Source organism: Palaemon carinicauda, chromosome 22 (assembly GCF_036898095.1).
Source record: "Palaemon carinicauda isolate YSFRI2023 chromosome 22, ASM3689809v2, whole genome shotgun sequence".
NCBI classification, from domain to species: domain Eukaryota; kingdom Metazoa; phylum Arthropoda; class Malacostraca; order Decapoda; family Palaemonidae; genus Palaemon; species Palaemon carinicauda.
In genome coordinates this window covers 19,798,153-19,820,170 of record NC_090746.1, presented here as the reverse complement: position 1 = coordinate 19,820,170, position 22,018 = coordinate 19,798,153, and the positions used below count along the sequence as shown (strand labels likewise).

The 22,018-nt window shown below is 42.4% G+C and overlaps 1 protein-coding gene across 1 annotated transcript in view; it reads right to left on the bottom strand.

The window, feature by feature from the left end:
- LOC137616354 (uncharacterized) overlaps window positions 1-22,018 on the bottom strand; it is a 335,573-nt gene that overhangs the window by 172,505 nt on the left and 141,050 nt on the right. The window contains exons 9-10 of the mRNA XM_068346014.1: window positions 12,080-12,238; window positions 804-939 (exon numbers count right to left, since the gene is read on the bottom strand). Of these exons, the coding sequence (XP_068202115.1) occupies window positions 804-939; window positions 12,080-12,238 (295 nt within the window). The remainder of the gene's footprint in view (window positions 1-803; window positions 940-12,079; window positions 12,239-22,018) is intronic.

Here is a 22,018-nt window from a genome sequence, read left to right as displayed (position 1 = left end):
CCTATTTTCATTCTTTAGCCTCGAAGCAAAAGTCAGTGAACTTTTGGCCACTTGGAGGGACCAGGAGTTCATAACCATGATCTCACCTTGGCTTATAATTCTGACCCAAGGCCTGCTTTTTGAGCCAAAGAAAAAGAACACCCCTTCTGAGATGGAGTGTAACCTCTGTCCAGTGTCTACCTTCCAACTATACTTATAGCGATCTACATCCTCATACAGTGGTTTGTTTCAAAATACCCAGATTAGCAAGTCTCTCACAGGGGCTATCTGTATTCAGACCTCCTCCATAATTTTAACCCTTTTACCCCCAGGCTATTTGGAAATTTCCAATCCTTAACCCCCAGGGGGTTATTTTCATCCCAGCACATTTTGCAGTATATTTTTTTTAAATTGCTCTAACAGCCTTTATTTTTGTAATAGAGAGGTCAGGTTGGTCTCATTCTCTTGGAAAATGCCTGAATTTTCTCAAAAAATTATCAAAAATATGAAAAATTTTATAGCATTTTTTTGCGAGGACATACCGGTACGTCCATGGGGGTAAAGGGATGGCTTTTGTGAAACGTACCAGTACGTCCTTTGGGGGTAAAAGGGTTAAAAGCTGATCTTGTCTCCATCCCTAAAATCCATGATGTAAGAAAAATAAGAAGAGATGGTACTACTATATAAGTAAGCAAACTAGTAAATATGGAAGGAAGTAACAGGATAAAGGTCAAGTACAAAGTGCACCAGACAAGATAGTGGAGACAATTTTATATCCAACACCCTTAAAGAGGAGAATTTAAAGATAAGACTGAATAACTTACCCAACTTTAAGTTCAACCCGAGGTGGGATGTCAGTGGTTGTGAGAAAATAAAGAGCTTCATCTATCTGTACAACCACACAATTTTGCTCAAGGTAATTTGTAGCCCTACGTACAAATCTCATCCAATTTGAGCAATCTGCAAATTACATAAAATTAATTCAACACATCACAATAGTAATCATTACCTAACCTGTGATAAATCTATGCTCACTTTTACTCTTTCCTTTTATCTTTTTGAATAATTGTTAAGAATTGAAAATTTCTTGAACCAACAGACTACTTTCTGAATTGTGCAATTAGGCTAAAGACTATACAAAAATTTTAAAATAAAATTTCTTATTTCTATACTCACCTGATGCCCATAATATTACTTCTTCAAAGTTTAATTGACACAGCAGTAAAATTCAAACATTTTCCCATCTTTCATATAAAAATATACAAGCCCTTGGGCCCCCCCAATGAACATATGAATATTTATCCTACCACGAGTGAAAAAATCCTAACAAAAAAATCTCTCACTCCCTCATTAAATCTTAATCTGCTATCCCTCAAATTTATTTTCTCTTCTTTCATCATATTTATTTAATTATTTTCAGCATATCATTTGATTCCTTCCTGCATAATAAATTACAAGCATTTAAGTTGAAATAACTAGAATAAAAAGATTTTGTAGTTCACAATATTTTTTGCTTATTCTATTTAAAGGTGAATTTAATGAATAATGTAACATTCTTTCCTGTATAAGAGAGCTCTGTCCAGAAAAACTGGCTTTTTCTAATTTTAGCTACCTCTTCTCAAAGCTGACATTGATTTGTTTGATTTACAAAGAAATGTTTTCCTCTATCTTATTTCTTGACAGAATAATTTCCACTCTTTTCAAGGAACTCTCTTTAAACATAGCATAAGATAAGACCATGAAATATGTCCGGCTATAATTTTCATTCCTCTTTCGTTTGTGAAAAAAATCACCACAGTTAGAATGGAAGAAAAGCGATGACAGGTCCGATTGATTTATGAGCTAACTGAAATAGATGTGAGAGAAAGAAATGGAAAATATCATTTCCTGTCTGATGGTGGTGCTTCAAACTAACAAGTTAAAAGTTGATTACTCCTATGCGGATACAAATTTCAGTCATTTATATGGGGTAATTACTAATTATGTTTTCTATGACCGGCCAATAAAAAATATGGTTGATTGTATCATGTTTCGTTGCTGGGTAAACACAGCGCATGAGCAAAGGAGCAAAAGGACAATCGCTGACGTCTCTTCACAACACTGCTGGTCACGAAGTGAAGAGGTTGTACTCTAATTTCCTCTCTACGATCAAGCCTTTCGCATTCATCTCGCCTACCCTTTTAGTATTCAGTTCTCTTGACTTGTGTTTTTTCCATACTTCGTGGTCAATTGAGTTATTATTCATTATCTGTGAGTTACGAGTGAGTGCTATGTTTAGAAACCACGGTATTTACACTTCTGCCTAGGACAGCCATAGATACACATCCTCTTTGTCCCTCTTGCCTAGACAAAAATATTCAAGGGAATCTCCATGTAAATACTGTTGGGAGTGGACTTCCTCCCAATAGGAGATATTTTTTTCTTGCCCATGGAACCTTTCAGAGATTTTTTGTTGCTACATCTCCTCCAAACAAGAGTTAGAGACGAATCTCATTCCATGCGGCGAGAACTTCCCTTTAGTTTTTCAGGTCTATCTACAAACAACACATATCCAAAATAGTGACAATTACGCACAGTGAGACCTTGCGCCGGCAATTGTGAAAATTTCTTGCCTTGAGCCAGGTCCCAGCACACCAACCATGATTACGGAAAATGAACAGGCGTCTTCAACAAGACACTCCTATTGGAGGGACTCTTGAGACAGCTTTCCACCCGAGTCATGAGGCAACCATGTTGGAAGAGGAAAGTTTGCAATTCCCAAGAAGTTCTCACGAAATAGGTTTGCCTTATAACTAAGGGGACCTAAGCTCAGGTCTCCTCTACAGTCTTCAGAGATCTTTAGAGGCTCATGATAAGGGTGGTCGGACCACATCAGCTGTGTCCACACACCAGAGATTCCCAAAACTACACATTCCTTTTAACTTACCCTCTCCTTTCTTACCTACAAGAGTAGGATAATCACACAAAATACAGCTTGTCAGGAGGATTCAGGGAGGATCACTGTTCATCCACACAAAGATGTACGCGCCACCCTCTCAACACGTGATGATGTCATCACTTGCAAACTTTTCTGCGTGAGAATTTTCTCCATGTACAAGACAAGCTTACAACTCATCCCAAGGTATTCCCAGCAAAGACAGATCATATGCTAGTTTTGCGTGTGAGAACTTTTCTTCGCAACACATTAAGGTTGCAACATCCTCCCTAAGAAATCAGGGTGGAAGCCCAAATGGCCCCATGGACATGAATGATGACCATCTACTCAGGGAATTCCTCTTCATGAATCTTGAGAGGTAAAGATGGGAAAGAAAATGCCTACCCTTCGTATATAATGGACCTCCAATCTGACTTGAGAGTAAACCATACTAAGAAGCGTAGACAAGGTCTGCGTTGAAGATGAAGCATAGGCCTTCCAGTTGATAAATGTTTCGCTTGTTATAAACCGAATCTGTGAAAAAACCATACTTCGGCTGCACATGTTGAGCAAAGAAAGTTTCTCAAAGCCTCTCTCCGCCTCCTTATCCCGCCTCAATGTGTTTATGGCTAGAGAAAGGAAGGACGTTTGAGATGAATTAGATAACCCTAATAACCTTGACCACAGGACTATTGTTAACCCTACAGGGGTTCCCTATGTAAGCACTGGAGTAGACCCAACAGATGTAAACCCTCTTGGAACCTCTATGTCAATATCATATACGCATCTAGCTACGAGGATTAGGAGCCTCATCCATCATCTAGAGAATATGACAGTCTCTTCCCTAGAGAAACTTGTCACTGAGGAAAAATCAGGAGGTAGGATTCAGACACAAGCATGGAATCCAGAACTCAAATCAAGACTAAAACTCTTGAGACAAACTAGAGAGACTATAAACCTATTAAAAACACATTTTTTGGCCTCTGAGAATTCTCTTAAAGCCAACAGGTCCCTAAGGTTACCACTTCTGGTACCGTCTAAGCAGTGAAATTTATTTGCACCCTCTGGGGACTTTCACAGCCCATTACTGTCCCCAGAAAACTTGAATAGCCTAGTTCCATCTGCCCAGACAGAGGATTACCTACATTCTCTTCCGTTCCTCAGGCTCAGAAATGATGAACATGGAAATAGCAGCAATGTCTGCAATACAAACCTATTCATGGCTCGACCATTGGTCTAGAGCGATATCCCACAATGCGACTACAGAAGATCTTAAACACTTCACTACGAGGCTGTGGATCCGCTACTTGAGCTATGTACGAGATTTGTCACCATCGGATATAATAACTTACTTACTCTATATCACTGGTTCCCACTCGCGATCTAATAATGATAAGGGGTTTGTGTGGAAAAATCTAAATTTTTTGGATGTTAGGAAAAATATGAATTAATTTCAGATGTCATTTCATTGCTTTTATATAATGTACCTCAAGTCCCTCATAATGTTTAACTGTTTTTGTTTCACTTAACAGGTGGTTGGCAGCACGCCCTACTCCCTGTAGGGCTTGGAGATGGTAGCGAGACTTACTGTCATGCGGCTTAGCAGTTCCACACTTATCATGTGAGTATCATAAAAAGTGTCTTATCTGTGGAAATATTTCATCGATAACATGAAAGGTGCCCTAAATCCAGTCAAGTTGCCCTTTATAAAATGTAAATACAACCAAGAGACCTATACTTTGCCTTATATGAGCATAATTTGTAATGTGAAAAACTTAAAGTGAGTTAGCGTCTGTAGAACGTCTGCTTTGTTCATTATATTACAAATAATTTGAAGTTTTGAACTGACATTTATCATATTGGTGACGAAAATTATGTTCTGCTTCATGATCGCTTTCACTGAAAATTTAAACGTTCATGTCAAGAGGAATTTTGGAAAATCTTTTTTGACTGTCCAGAGTGTAGGCCTAAACAGATCCTGAAAAAATTATCTAACAATCAACTTGTGTTGTTTTGTGAACCATGGTTTTTGTCTGGACCTGTAAAATGATGCTTGTGAAGAATCTGTTTATTCTTGCAGTAAGTTTGTAGGAGGACAATTCTATGCTGCACACACATTTGTAATAACATTATTGAACTTTTATAAGATTTTTTCCACTAAATGTGTGGTTTACTGAAAAATCTGTCCCTGATAACTGTGATTAAATGGGGATGGCCAACATGTGAACATTTTTTTTTTGTCTTTCTGATGTAAAGGTGAGGATATAGAGACAAGTCAGTTGTGTAACATTGTTTTACAATCCTAGGAATGTCAACCTCGCTGGCCCTCTCTTATGACTCCGATAGTTGGGAAGATATCCAACATACCATCACAGTTGGAAAACTGAATAAAGATATTGGAGGCGAGCAGTTAAATGAGAAACTGCCCAGAATTTCAGAATACCTACTAAAGGCAGAATTGGAGACTAAAGACAGACTGCCTGCCTCTTTGTCATACCAATCTTACCTTGATGTGTTGATTAGGAACTACTCAAGTCCGACCTCTTCCCAGTTCTGATGAAAACCCATCTGCCTACCTTCCGTAGGGATCTGCATGCGTTCTTTTTAACCGAGAGAGCGTGGAGAGCACATCATAGCTGCGGCTTCTATTAGGCATGAGCCCAAAAAGTTGATTGACTCAAACATCTGGGGAAAAGATCTCTTTCCCAAAAAGGTGATTAAAGAGTTCATAGACAGGGTGGCTCAAAAGAACAAGAGCCTAATGCAAAATGGGGCATGTACTCTAAGAAGAAATTCACCCCCGAAGGAGCACCTCAACCTAAAGGCAAGAAGTCTAAGAGACCTTTTAAGGGCAAGAAAACCTTTCCTGCTGCGATAGCCACAGTTGCCACTAATCCCCAAACGTTGCACACGGTTCCCAGCAGTACGTGACACATCCCTGGCATTCAATGCCATCTACGAACTGACCACTACAACGTTTCACTCTATCGGAGGTCAAGGGAAAAATACAAGTAGAAAGGGAAAGTCTGGAAAAGGTGGCCAATCTAAGGGGCGAAGAAATAAGAAGCAAATCGCATAAAGGAGCAGGTCCTTCAAAACAACAATGAGGAGCTTCCGGTAGGGGGAAGACTATCACTTCAAGGATCAATGGAAATTCAATCCTTGGGCTCCCAGCTGAGTCTCAAAAGGACTAGGCTGGAAATGAAGACAGAAACCCCCCACAGTTCAAGAGATTCTTCCAACCCACAACCCCATTCTTGAAGGAATATGTACAGGATCTTCTCCGGAAGGGAGTTATACGTTGCACAAAATCCATGAACTTTCAAGGACGGCTATTCTGCATGCAAAAGGAAGATTCGAACATTCTTCGAACTAGTCTGGACTTATCCCCTCTAAACAAGTTCATTCTGAACAACAAGTTCTAGAAGCTAACTATTTCGCAAATACGGACCCTACCACCCCAGGGGGGACCTACACAGTCTCCATACATCTTACCAATATTTATTGGCATCTTCTGATAGGTCGGCACTTCTCCCCCTACCTTGGTTTCAGACTAGTAAGAAAGGCCTACATATTCAAAGCTATGCCCTTCGGACTCAGCACAGCTCCAAGGATTTTCACGAAACTAGTCGAGACCATTGTTCAACAACTCAGGAACAAATGTCTTCCAGTGATGATATACCTCAACGACTGGTTAGTTTGGGCTGCAACGAAGTCGGAATGTCTTCTAACAGCTCTGGGAGTTATGAAATTTCTACAATCCCTGGGCTTCCAAATCACCCTCGAAAAGTCCGCGCTATCTCCAGCTCAAGAATTCCAGTGGCCAGGCCTGCACTGCAACCTGAAGTCACACATCCTCTCTCTACCTCAGGGCACGAGGAAGGAAATAGCAAGCAAGTTCAATCAGGTGTTTACTTCAGTCGAAGATGATCACCAGACATCATCAGGAAAGAGTCTTGAGCTCACTACAATTTGCAGCGGTGACCAATCCAATCTTAAATGCAAGACTCGAGAATGCCAACAGAGTCTGGAGAAGAAAGGCATCAAATGCTCGGAGAGATCTTCACCACAAGACCCCGTTTTTACTGTGTAAGCAGCTCAAGCCGTGGTCCACTACCAAGAGCTTGTCGACATACGGCCCTCTTCAGTTTCCTCCTCCGTCAGTGACAATTCATACGGACACCTCGGAGTAAGTGGGGGGGGGGGCATACTCCTACCAAGAAGATATAGGGTCAGTAGTCAGTGGCTTTTAAAAAATTTCATATAAACATTCTGGAAACTATGGCAGTGTTCCTTTCTCTGAAGAGACGGAACCAGAAGAAAAAATTACACATCAAACTAGTTCTCGACAGCAAGACGTTAGTCCACTGCATCAACAGACAGGGTTCAAGATCTCCACAGATCAACCATGTAATTTTGGCCATTCTCTCTTTGTCAAAGGGGAGAAATTGGCATCTCTCAGCGGTTCACTTAGGAGTTCGTAATGTGACAACGGACCCTCTATCAAGATTCAAGACTCTGGAAACAGAATGGTCTCTAGATGCAAAATCACTGTTTCATTCTAGAGCAAGTCCAAGAACTGCAAGTATCTCTCTTTGCGACAAGCTTCAACAAGAAACTTCCCCAGTATGTTGCACCAAATTTAGATCAGGAAGCATGAGGGATAGATGCGATGTCACTGGATAGGAACTGGTGGACTCGCATTTATCTTTTTCTCCCGTTCAACCTCCTCCTGAAAGTCCTGAACAAACTACGGACCTTCAAGGGGACAGCAGCACTATTGGCCCCAAGGCCCAAGAGCAATTGGTACCATCTTGTTCTGGAACTCAAACCTCACCAGATCCCTCTGCTGACACCACTGCTGTCTCACAATGTTCAACAGAAGACTGTCTTCGCTTCCTCCTGGATAGCGAAAAACCTTCTGTCCATGATTTTCTCGCCCTAGCTGCTATAAGAAAATTCAGAGTTTCTAAGGAAAGGAATAATTTTATAGAAGAATAAAGGTCTGCTACATCAAAAGGCAATACTTGTCTTCTTGGAAAAAGTGGGTGGAGTTCGTTAAAGAACATAAGCCCTCTTCAATTACAATGGACTTCTGTATATCATTCTTTATTACACTACACAAACAAGATTTGGCTTCGACTATTTCCTCATGTAAATCGGCCCTGACCAAACCTATCACTTACGCTTTTCATATAAAACTCAACAGGGAACTGTTCAATAAGATCCCAAAGGCTTGTGCTAAATTGAAACCAAATACTCCTCCCAAATCCATCTCATGGTTGTTGGACAAAGTCTTGCACTTGGCCTCCTCAATACATAACTAATCTGCTTCTTTGCGGGATCTTACTCAAAAATAAATCTTTTTGCTTGCTGTGGCTTCTGGTGCTAGAGACAACAAGATCGTGGCGCTATCAAGGGATGATGGCCACATTGAATTCTCGGAATTGGGAGAACTAAACCTATACCCAGATCCTACATTCCTATCTAAAAATAACTCCCAACAAAATGATGGGGACCCTGGAAGATTGTTCCACTAAAGGAGGACCCTTCTTTGTGCCTTAAAGCTTACCTGTCAAAGAGTGAGGCCTTTAAAGGCGGACAACTTTTTAAAGGGCAAACAATAGGATCTAATCTCTCTTTGAAACAGCTAAGGTCCAAACTCACCTATTTTAACAGAAGTAATGACCCAGATAGTGTGCAATCGGGTCATGACCCTAGGAAGGTAGCCTCTTCCTTCAACTTTTTCCAACATATGTCCTTCGAAGAATTACAAACTCACATGGTATGGAAACCTTCATGAGTGTTTTTCAAACATTACTTATGACAATTAGAAGAGATTAAACACTTTGTGGTGGGAGGTAGTAGTGTGATTAATGTTGAGCATGGACTCTTAAAGACTACATATTTAGGACTTTTACAGTCCACATAGTGCAGGTTGAATAATCTTCTAATTTACAGTGTGCGAAAAACTATATGTATAGTGAAGAGTCAAAGGTGATATTCTTTTCTTTATCATATGGAATGATTTCATGTTATTCAATTAGACATTTCTGGGATAAACATCTCTTGTTTTCTGCACAACATTGTAAATATTGTTGCACCAATTCTTGTTAAATTTATATGCTTTTGGAAGTAATAAAAGATTATAGTTCTTTTTGCATTTCTTTTACAATGTCTATTGTTTGGTCAATTTGTTTCAAACAAAAGATACTTTCTCACAGTGAGTGGGACTGTGATGATAACTTTTAGGTTTTGATACAGTTTACAAAAACTTGCATAGTCCATTCATATCCTTGGGTTGTTGTCTCAAACAGCTATATTTGGAAGCGTAAACAAACGATCATAAGATACACTATTCATAGATGGATTTTCAGTCCTCTATAATTAGTGAAGTGACGACAGGGCTATCTCACCCAAAAATAGATTTTTCCTATGTCAAAATCCCTTACTTTTCCAACTAAGGTTGTAGCTCAACTAGTAATAATAATAAAAATGATAATAATAATAATAATAATAATAATAATAATAATAATAATAACAATAATAATAATAACAATAATAATAATAACAATAATAATAATAAAAATAATAATAATTGGCTGAATTCGGGACATATTATTTATGAGATCAGCATCGTCTCTCGATGTCTCTCACTATCACGCAGTTCACTGTAATGTTGCTACATTTAACATCACATTTAAGAAGGCTACATGATAGTTATGTCTTTTCAATTGTAGATATTACCATGGAATTTGGTAGAAACAGAAAAATTATGTTTCCCATCAATCCCTGAAATTTTAGGGACAATTATTTTAGGAACAATTTACTCCACCACCAAAAATAACCATTGAACCCATACCAAAATAAATGTTTGCAGTGGCTTTTATATGGCAGATATCAACATGAAAATAGGTATGGACAAAGTAAATATCCATCCCAAAAATCCCTGAAAATTTCATTTAGATATGTGAAGTATTCTACGAGTAATTTACAGCGCTGCCAAAATTCGGCCTCACATGGATAACAAAAAATGACTACTATGACTTTGTTATGGCAAGTATCAATACGAAAATTGGTATGAATGTATTTCACATAACACCCATCAAACCATGTGAAAATTATTTGGAGATAAGTAAAACTCTAGGCGTAGTTTGCTGCTCCTCACTGATTTTTTAGCTAGAAATCATCACCTACGAATTAAAGTGACAGCCAAGGCATGTTTATCGCAGGTATGAACATGACAATTGGCAGAAACAAAGCTTATACATATCTAAATAATTCCTTAAAATTTCATTTAAATATATTCATGGGTATAGGAGCTATTGCCCCTGCCGCCAAAAAAATCAAACAATTATTTTAGGAACAATTTACTCAACGTCAAAAATAATCATTCAACCCATACTAAAATGAACGTTTGCTGTGGCTTTTCTATAGCAGATATCAACATGAAAATTGATATGGACAATGTAAATATCAATCCCATAAATCCTTGAAAATTTCATTTAGATATGTGAAGTATTCTAAGAGTAATTTACAGCGCCGCCAAAAATCAGCCTCTGTGGATATAAAAAAAAATTGCTACTATGGCTTTTCTATTGAAAGTATCAATACGAAAATTGATATGAATGTAATTCATGTAACACCCATCAAACCCCGTGAAAACGATTTGGATATCTGTAAAACTCTAGGAATGGTTTGCTTCTCACTGATTTTTTAGCTAAAAGTTGTCATTTACAAACAAAAGTGACAGCCAAGGCATGCCAATAGCAGGTATGAACATGAAAAATGGCAGAAACAAACCTTGTATATATATATATATATATATATATATATATATATATATATATATATATATATATATATATATAAATAATCCCTTAAAATTTCATTTGATTAAATTTATTGGTATAGGAGTTATTGACTCCGCCACCGAAAATATATTCTGAACATAATTAAGCAAAATGGCTACCATTCATATATCATGCGCAATGCCTTTTGAAACCAGGTAAGAAAGCTTTGTCCAATAAGGAATTGGCATGGACAATTACTCCCTCAATCGAAAAGGATATTAGATTTTTTTCCATTGGCTTATTAGAGAAACAATTCTACAAGACAAATTAAGATTATATTCTTAATTTCAGCAGTTCTATCAAATATACTTTAACCACTCTAACAGGATATAGAAATCTACCCTTAGAATCCTTTCAAAGGTTTAAAGGTCACTCATGAATGGCAGAGGCAAGGGACAGTGACATTGCCCTAGCAAGCAGGATAATGCCCTAGAGACTGACCATATATTATATGATCAGGCCTCAAGGCCCCTCTCCACCCAAGCTAGGACCAGGGAGGGCTAGGCAATAGCTGCTGATGACTCAATAGATAGACCTATAGGCTCTGCAAAGCACTCCAACCTTAGCTCACAAAGATGGTAAGGTTGCAGACACTAAAGGCACTAACGAGTCTCAGCGTGACTCAAAACCCCGTCTGGTAAACACCAGGCAGAGATGTTACCAATCAGGCCACAACAACCCCTATATCAGTCATAAGGAAAAGATGCAATTTCTATGAAGGCCTTTAACTTTAATGTAACTTTTGGCTTTAAACAGGGGAATAAAAACAAAGCAACCCCATTTGATTGTGACCAAACCCATTGTTCTTAGAAATGCTTGATAATTTTTTTTAGCAAACACTGAGGCTAACAAAAACCAAGTTTTTACAGCCAATCTCTTCATATCAATTCGAGTCTCACGTTCATAAGCCCGGCTCCTTAAGAAACATACCACAGTATACCAATTCCATTTAATACAGTTAACTGCAAGGAACTTATGAATAATGGAATCCTTAAACACTTGTGATATATCTTCGGCTGACAAGTCTAATCCAATAAGTTTCAAAACTAAATTAAACACTGTCCTACAGCTTATTCTATTCAGTGGTAAGATTCATGTTAATAATTTCTTTATTTGTATAAACATATACACTATTTTTTAAATATAACTTTCGATAATGTTTAGTTGCACTTGAATAAATTGAATCTCATCTTGGCTCTATGATTACCATACTAGGTATCAACCACTGTACAATGGTTATCATAAAAACCAAACCCATGACTCTGAAAATTTATTATGGCCTTTACAAACACAAGTTACAAGTTCAATAATACAAATTTAAAGATAACCTTACCTTCATCAGAAGTGTCTACAAGAAGAAGTCTATCATCTTTCTGAAGGGTGAAACTGCCAAGACGAATATCTTCTTCATTAGAGCTTTCTACCAACATTCCTTCAAGAGGTCCAAATCTTGTTCTTTTAGGAATCGCTTTGCGGACAAATACTCCATTCTCTGCCAGTGAAAAAATTGTCACAGAATATTCTTCAGCATTATTTTGTCCAAATATTCAAGATCTTTTTAAAAAAGCAAAAAAATATCAAATTAAATCCTTTGCAGTCAAGACCATACTGTTTCCATATTGTTTCCAGGGTGATATAAAAATAAAAATTTTCATGCATTCCCTAATGATGAAAAAATCACAAGTGTTTTAAGTAGTATGAATTTTCCCTGGCTATACAAACTTGAGACCTTTAATCCCTTCGCCACGATGACATTCACTGAATGTCAAAATTTACCACATACTGTGCAATACACTTTGAAGTATCAGATACATCAATTACAACTATAAACCACGTGAAAGTTTAAAACATTTGTATATCCTACCAAAGAGTAAAACACATGATTGTAAATCACACCTAGGATATTTCAGTAAAAGAGTTCCTTCCCACCTTGATTTTAGCCCCTTCTTCGTTATGCCAACCAACAAAGACTAGAATTCTAGCCTTTATTCCTGACTAGTGTACACAACCTGACAAAATTGAAAGCTAAATATTCAGATAGATATGCACACACACACAGATTGAACCCTTTCCACTCCCTCATCCTTTCCTAACTACATACTTGTTTGGAATATTTGTGGGAGAGTATTGTTTTCAGGTGGTTGCTGTTCAGTGTGACAGGAATATATATCTATATATACAGTATACATACATATATATATATTTATATATATATATATATATATATATATATATATATATATATATATATATATATATATATATATATATATATATATATATATATATATATATATATATTATTACTAACCAAGATCAACCCTAGTTGGAAAAGCAAGATGCTATAAGCCCAAGGGCTCCAATAGGGAAAAATAGCCCAGTGAGGAAAGGAAATAAGGAAATAAATAAATGATGAGAATAAACTAACAATATATCATTCTAAAAACAGTAACAGCGTCAAAACAGATATGTCCTATATAAACTATTAATGTCAAAAATCAAAAATTTTAAATAATTTTTATTTTTCCTAACATACTTACCGAGAACTATTTTTCTTGGAGTCACTTGGTGATCTCTCTTTCTCGACCAAGGTTTTTGGCGCCGTTACCCCCTACTCCGTTCTCTATATAGGCCTACCCCCCCCCCAAAGAATGCGCCCGAGGGCAGGATTAGGGCAGGTCACTGCTTCTCTGGGCCATTCTCCTCATTAAGTTCGTCGTATAGCCCAACTTGGCAATGGAAGGATGGCACTCGGGGACGGAAGGGAGGGCCATTACCCGAAAAATAGTTCTCGTTAAGTATGTTAGGAAAAATAAAAATTATTTAAAATTTTTGATTTGTTCCAACACGAATACTTACCGAGAACTATTTTTCTTGGAGACTTATACTTTAGGAGGCGGGAGTGCTATTCTGACACTTGACTCGGCACGTAGGGCCTAGAGGGCTATGGAATGCGGGGGCCTATCAGAGTGCAGGAGTGAGGGTAACTGCGCAACCTTACGCTATTATCTAAGATTTTACCTCTTAAAAAAAAATTCTTCTGACGATTTCCTCCGGATGTAGTCGCGAAGAATGTGTTCATCGTTGGGTACAGCCTCTGGCCTTACCGCTACACAGCCTGGAGGGCGGCCATGACTGTCCCAATGGAGAACCCGTCCAAGGATTTCCTTGAATAACCCTTGAGGTAGTGGGCAGTAAAGGTTGACTGGTGCGACCAAGTGCCTGTCTGTAGGATCTGCCTCACCGCCATGTTTCTCTCAAAGGGCAAGGGGGTGCTCAGACCCCTGATGTCATGGGTCCGGGGAGTGCCTGGCACTGCCATTTTATCCTCTTCATAGGTTCTAGCGATGACTTGTCTCAGCCAGAAGGAAATGGTGTTCTTCGAAACTTGCTTCCTATTAACACCTGTGGAAACGAAGAGGTTTCTGATACCTGGTCGGAGTGAGAGAAGTCGAATGACAAACCATGGATCTCTCCCACTCTCTTATCGGACGCCAAGGCCAGCAAGAAGACGGCCTTGAGGGTGAGATCTTTGTTCATGATATCTTTCAAGTGTTCAAAGGGGGAACGACACATCATCTTCCGGACCTTGCCTAAGTCCCACTGGGGCACCTTTCCCGCCTGAGGGGGGCAAGACTGTTCGAAGCTTTTGACAATCATCGCTATGTGTCTCAAGGCCCCCAGGTCGATGCCCTTCAGGAGGAAGACTTGGCCTAAGGCAGCCCGAACCCCTTTTTATGGCTGGGATTGACATCTCCGCTTTGTCCTTGAGAAACACCAGAAAATCTGCCATGTCTGGGACAGAGGCCTTAAGAGGTCTAATGTGCCTCTCAGAGCACCACTTCGCGACGGAGGTCCATTTTGTCTGGTAGACCGCGGTTGACGACTTTCTCAGGAATAGAGACATTCTCTTAGCCGTGGAGGAAGAATATGCTTCTTTCTTCAGGAGCCGTTCTTAGTCTTCAGTCGTGAAGACATAGAGAAGGTGCCTGCCGTGGAGCTTGAGAAAGTGAGGCTGGTGCAGAAGGTCTGACCTGACGGACAGAGGCCACGGCGGTTGACTCGATAGGTCTTTTAGATCCGCGAACCACTCTCTCTCTCCGGCCACCAGGGCGCTACCAAAGTCATCTGTAGGTTTCGGGCCGTCTTTACTCTGCTGAGCACTTGTCTTATCAACGTGAAAAGGGGGAAAGGCGTACACATCCAGATTGTCCCACTTGTGCTGAAAAGAGTCTTCTAAGGATGCTTTCGGGTCTGGTACAGGGGAGCAATAGACTGGGAGTTGGGCGTTGAGGTTGTTGCAAGGCGGTCAACCACCGGGGAACCCCAGCGTTGAATGATGAGCTTGGCTATTCCTGGGAGAAGGGACCATTCTGTCCCTACTATGTGGCCCATTCTGCTGAGGCCGTCGGCCAGAACGTTTTTCTTCCCGGGAATGAACCTTGCTAACATCACCCCTTGATTTTCTTCCGCTCAATCTAGACTCTCTATGGTGAGATCGCACAACTCCTTCGATTACAAGTACCCTGCTTCTTTATGTATGCCACTACCGTGGCGTTGTCGCTCATCCACGCCACGGTGTTCCCCTTTAGCAGACTTGCGAAGTGTAGGCACGCCTTCTGGACTGCTTCCAACTCCAGGACATTGTGTGGAGTTGCCTCTCCCCTTCAAACCAGGTCTCTCGTGCCGTTTCGTCGAGGGGAAGGGCTCCCCATCCCTGGTTGGAGGCATCTGTGAACAGTAGTAACTCGGGAGGGCCGGTCCCGAAGGTCGTCCCCTTGAGTGAGTTCGACTGGCAATGCCACCATTCTAGGGAGGGTCTCGTGTCTGGAATGACTGGGATTAGCACCTGCTGCGAATCCGTCTGTCACCAGAGGTTCCTGAGATTCCATTGGATGGATCTGAGCCTTACCCTCCCTTGGGGACCTAGGTTCTCCAATGAGACCAGGTGACCTATCAGCCTCTGCCCGTCTTCCGCCCTCCTGGGGTGTTCTGACAAGAACGGCTGACTAATGAGCCTGAGGTTTCTTATCTTATCCTCCGAAGGGAAATTTTTCCCCGAAAGATGTCTAATGTTATTCCCAAGTAGTTCATTCCGGTGGATAGGGATAGATTTGACTACTTCGGGTTGATTAAGTTCCCCAGATCCTTGCAAAACTGGAGGAGACTTCTCCCTTGTCCCTCCAAGAGGACCATTGAAGCGGAAAGAAGCCACCAGGCGTCCATGTATCTGATAAGGCGGATGCCTCGTTCGTGAGCCGCCACTGCGACAGCCGTGGAGACTCTCGTGAACACTTGGGGCGCTGTTGACAGACCAAAGAAAAAGGGTCCTGAATTGCAGGATCTGGGAACCCTATTTCACCCGGAGGAGCTTCCGACCCGAGGTGCGGACCGGAATCTGGAAGTATGCGTCCTTGGGGTCGATGGTCATCCTACAATCTTTCTCCCTCAAGGACAGCAGGACTGAATTCTGAGTGTCCATTTTGAAGTCCGTCTTCTTGACGAACCTGTTGAGAGCTGACAGATCTATAACCGGTCTCCACCCCCCGGTCGCTTTTTTCCACCAGGAATAGGCAACTGTAGAAACCTGGCCCTGGGAGAAGAACTTCTTCCATGGTACCCTTCTCTAGCATGGACGACACCTCCTCTTGAAGGGCGGTCCTCTTTAACGGGTCTTTGGGATCTAGCCATTCTATCCGGTTGGCCGGAAAAAGCGTGGGTGGTTTCGTTAGGAACGGAAGTCTGTAGCCCTTCTTTAGTACGGACACTGTCCAAGGTTCTGCTCCTTGAGCCCTCCATGCTTGCCAATGACGTCTGAGTCATCCTCCAACCCGAGGGTTGGGCGGGGATAGGGGGCCTCCCACTCTTATCTTCTTCTAGAGGGGCGGCCTGATCTGTCTCCCCTAGAGGCGGAGTAACCCGACCTGAAGGAGCTAGAGGGCGCTGGAGCTCCCCTGCGGGGGGGCTGGGGCGTTGCGGACCAAGAGGAAGAGGGGGGCTTCTCTCCTCGTAGTGCTGGTAGAGCCTTGGGGTGTCGCGGCACTATCCGAGACGGACCTCTTATAGGACGGTCTCCTAGGAGTCGTAGGTCCGGGGACGTTAGCCTCCTTCTTTTTCAAGACCTTCTCCATTATGGCTTCTAGTTCCTTCCGAGGAAACAGAGACTCTCCCCACAGGGGAAAGCTGCGAATGGCTCGCGTCTCCCTGTCTGGTACCTTCCAAGACACCTTCGCCAGAACAGTGTCTCGCTTCCAGAACACCCAGTTAGCTGTTAGTGCGAGAGACTGATATGTCAATAACCTAAGGGTTGAAGGCCTTGCTGGACAGGGTCCTCGGGGTCAAAGGAGGCTTGTACACTTCCCAAAGTGTAAGCCCACCAGTCCAGCCAAGAGGAGACGTTTACTAAGTCCCTCGACATTTTCTCCATCATGGAGGCTTCTGCTGGCGAGAACCAGACTGGGGCCGAAGAGGCTCTACTGTCTGAACCGCCTTGACTAAGGATGTCCTGCTGACCCCACCTTAAAGGTTGGGGGACCCCGGCATTGCTGGCCTCTACCTTGCCGACATACTCCTGCTCTAGGACTAGATCTCGGGTTAGAGGAAGTGCTAGGGACGTCTTAGGTTGGGAGGAGTCTGCATGATCCTCAAAAAGGCTTGACTTCCAGGAAACTTCAGCCGTAGTTGCAGGTTCCGGTACTTGTGGTGTCTTCTGCAAAGGCTAACCACTCTCCTATAGACGGAGTGCTCCGTCAGGGAGCGCTCCTCTCCGTCAGCCGAGGACTCAGCTTGGGGCCGGGGAGCTGGGTTACCGGGCACGCTGACTGGACGTCTAGCTCTTTGGGGCCAGGGGCGCCGTCCTGCCGAGGTACTGGATTTCATCTGCGGGGACGTCCGCACCAGGGGCCTGGGTTAACGCAGGCAATGCTGGTTCAGCGGGGACTCTCGTCGGCCCAAGGGCTCTGGGTGCCGAGGATGCGGTTCCCGTGGGCTGACCCGACAGCGGGAACCGTTCCTTCTGACCCGAAGGCCGCACCAGCCGGGCTGGTTCGGCCAGGCCGCCAGACAAGAAGCGCGTTTCTCCCGCTGGGCGGGGTTAACCGGAGGCTTCGGGGACTTGCGCTTACCTGTAGAGTCCTTCCTACCGCTTGATCTCGAGGAGCCGGGTCACCGGGCACTCCCCGGGCGCTTCGGTTCTGGAATACCAGGCACTCCCTTGCGGTGGTACCGGTCTTCCCCGGCGGGGAGCTCCTCACCAGGTTCGGGGTCAGAACCGGCATCGCCGTACCGTCGAGGACTACTGTTCGTGTATTCTCTCCGGGGGACGTGGACGCGGATCCCCGTGGGCTGACCCGACGGAGGGAACCGTTCCTTTTAAGTCCGAGGGCCGAACCAGCTGCTGGTTCGGCCAGGCTGCCCGTAAAGAAGCCCGGTTACACCCGTTGGCAGGGTGAACCGGAAGCTTCGCGGTCTTACGCCTGCCTGAAGAGCCTTCTCGCATTTCTCCCTGCGAGGGTTATATCTGCGTCTGGAGGATGGCCTTCGTGGTGAGAAAAAACCCTGGGTTGCCGGTCCGGGGAACGCTGCAATACAGACCTGGGAGGCTCCTTCTCGGCGAGGCCCTCGGCTGCAGAAGAGACTGAAAAATACGCTAAGAGACTGGAGAAGAATTAGGGAAATTTTTCCCCCACATGGGGTCATCAGAGGAGACGTGGCCTGCTTGCACCAGGACTCCGTCTCCCCACACATTCTCGAAAGTAGTACTTACCTCGAACTACTTCTTAAGAGTTATCTTCTTCACAATAAACCAACCTCGTCTCCTACTCTGGGTAGGAGAGGGTGGTAGGGAAGCTCTGTCAGGCGAGACGCCCGGCGCTAGTCTTCTTAGGCGAACCCTTCGTCGCCTACTTCTTCTTGGTGCTATACCGCACCCACTCAAACTCCTGGGGAAGAGCAATGGGCACTTCCCCGCAACTGACTTACCTCGTCCCCTACTCTGGGTAGGGGAAGATGGCTGTATAAGAATCTCTATTCGACGAGGCATCGGGAATTAAGTGGCGAGGAGAGGCTCGTCTTCCTATGAGCCTCTAGGATGTATTCTTCCTTTTGGTGTCGAAGTGCACTCACTGCACTACGTTCCAGGACCAGTAGTCCTGACACGTGGTTGAAGGGGAACATGAGCTGCCCCTACACGGCTAACACCGAGGATAAGGGGAGGAAGAATGATTTATTGTAAAATTGTTCCTTTCAGCTATTAATTCCTTGAAGGAAATCAAGGAATACTGTTCCATAACGCACACAACGCACGACACAAGCACTTAAGGAAATGAATTAAACACCGGGTAAGCACACGGTTGAAAAGTGAACGCACAGGAACACTTAGGAAAGCACACTGCGAAAAAACACAAGTCCCCACGCTGGGAACACGTGGAACTAAACGCGCACAAAGGATCGAGAGAGACTTGAGAGTGAGGTGTGAACACCTCACGACCAAGAAACTTAATGGGGAGAATGGCCCAGAGAAGCAGTGACCTGCCCTAATCCTGCCCTCGGGCGCATTCTTTGGCGGCGGGGGTAGGCCTATATAGAGAACGGAGTAGGGGGGTAACGGCGCCAAAAACCTTGGTCGAGAAAGAGAGATCACCAAGTGACTCCAAGAAAAATAGTTCTCGGTAAGTATTCGTGTTGGAACAAACAGATATGTCATATACTGTATATACTATAAAAACTCATGTCAGCCTGGTCAACATAAAAACATTTGCTCCAACTTTGAACTTTTGAAGTTCTACTGATTCAACTACCCGATTAGGAAGATCATTCCACAACTTGGTAACAGCTGGAATAAAACTTCTAGAATACTCTGTAGTATTCTGAGCCTCATGATGGAGAAGGCCTGGCTATTCAGAGTTAGCTGCCTGCCTAGTATTATGAACAGGAAAGAATTGACCAGGGAGATCTGAACGTAAAGGATGGTCAGAGTTATGAAAAATCTTATGCAACATGCATAATGAACTAATTGAACGACAGTGCCAGAGATTAATATCTTGATCAGGAATAAGAAATTTAATAGACCGTAAGTTTCTGCCCAACAAATTAAGATGAGAATCAGCAGCTGAACATCAGACAGGAGAACAATACTCAAAACAAGGTAGAATGAAAGAATTAAAACACTTCTTCAGAATAGATTGATCACTGAAAATCTTGTAAGACTTTCTCAATAAGCCAATTTTTTGTACAATTGAAGAAGACACAGACCTTATGTGTTTCTCAAAAGTAAATTTTCTGTCAAGAATCACAACTAAAATTTGAAAAGTCATACAAATTTAAAGAAACATTATCAATACTGAGATCCGGATGTTGAGGAGCCACCGTCCTTGACCTACTTACAATCATACTGTGAGTTTTGTTAGGATTCACCCTCATACCCCATAATTTGCACCATACACTAATTTTAACTCAATCTCTGTTGAGGGATTCACCAACCCCAGATCTACACACAGGGGATGGAATTGAAGCAAAGAGAGTAGCATCATCTGCATATGCAACAAGCTTGTTTTCTAGGCCAAACCACATGTCATGTGTAAATAGTATGAAAAGTAATGGGCCAAGAACACTACCCTGTGGAACACCGGATATCACATTCCTATACTCACTATGGTGCCCATCAACCAACACTCTTTGAGGTCTATTTCTTAAAAATTCAATAATAATGCTAAGAAACGACCCACCCACTCATGATTAACACGGTCAAAGGCAGCACTAAAATCAAGGCCAATCATACGAACTTCCTGACCACAATCAAGGGATTTCTGTACAGCATTGGAGATTGTAAGAAGGGCATAACATGCTCCAAGGCCTTTACGAAAACCAAATTACAAACTAGGGAGTAGATGATTACCTTCAGCAAACCTATTAAGACGTTTTGCCAGAAGACGTTCAAGATAATATGGGAGTTATGGAAATTGGGCGGTAATTAGTGGGACTTGAGCTACCACGAACACATTTACATAGAGGAGTAACATTACCAATTCTCCAACAAGTGTTACAGCTCCTCTTCTTGCTAACTTGCTCAAAATAACAGATAACTTTGGAGCTAAGAAATCTGCTGTTTTTATAAAAAACAAAGGAAAAATACCATTTTGGGTCTGCACCTCTATAAGCATCAAGGCCAATTTCTGGGGAAAGAGATCTTTCCCCCAGATGATAGTCAATAAACTTTTTTGGCTCATGCCTAATATTTACTGTGGCTAAGACATGTTCTCTGCATGCTCTCGTTGCTGAGAAGAAAGCATGGAGACCCCTATGGAAAGTAGCCACGTGAGTTTTTGTCAAGACTGGGAAGAGGTCAGCTTTGGAGTAATTCCAAATTAACATCTCCAGATAGGACTGATATGATAAAGACACTGTCTCTCTTTGGCTTCCAGTTCTTCCTTCAACAGGAATTGAGGAATTCTAAGCAGCCTTTCATTAAACTGCTTTCCAACAGTAAAAGTGTGTTGGATATCTTCCCAACTGTCCGAGTCATAAGGGAGACAGGTTTGCACTCCTCTAACACTTGCAATGATCTACCCTCCACTACTGCTTTCTTCAAAGCATCTAAACTTTTAAGAGAAGGGATAAACAGTATCCTTGGGAGCAACGAAGATGGCCTGCTTCCTGCCAAAGGCAAAACACTGGGCATTAGTAAATTCAGCCATTTTGTGCTCCTTAGTCTGGCTTATTCTTTACATATTCTCCTCTGTCCTCATACACCTGACAACACTGAGATTACCAAACAATGTGGCCACTTTCCTCTCTGTAAGGGTAGAAGAGACTCTTTAGCTATGGTAAGCAGCTCTTCTAGGAGAAGGACACTCCCAAATCAAAGCATTGTTTTCTAATCTTGGGTATAGGAGGAATTCCGATATTGCTAGAAGAGTGGCACCGAGGGGGGAGATAGCCCTTCCACAACAGCGACCACAGAAGACCGTCCACTTGGCCTGGTAGACTGAAGCCAAAGATCTTCGAAGGTATTCAGACATCCTTTGTGAAAAGCTTCTCTGAGAGAGATGCTAGATAGTCTCCAGGCGTGAAGGCATAGCAAAGCATGAATGAAGGAAAGGCGTAAACATCGATGTTGTCCAACCATTATTGGAATGTATCTAGCCAGAGAGCCTGAGGATCCAGGACTGGGAAGCAGTGGAATGGGAGCCTGTTGTTCAGGGACGTTGCGAACAGATCCACAATCGGAGAACTCCACAAAGTCAGGAGTTTGTTAGCTAGCAGATGATTCAAA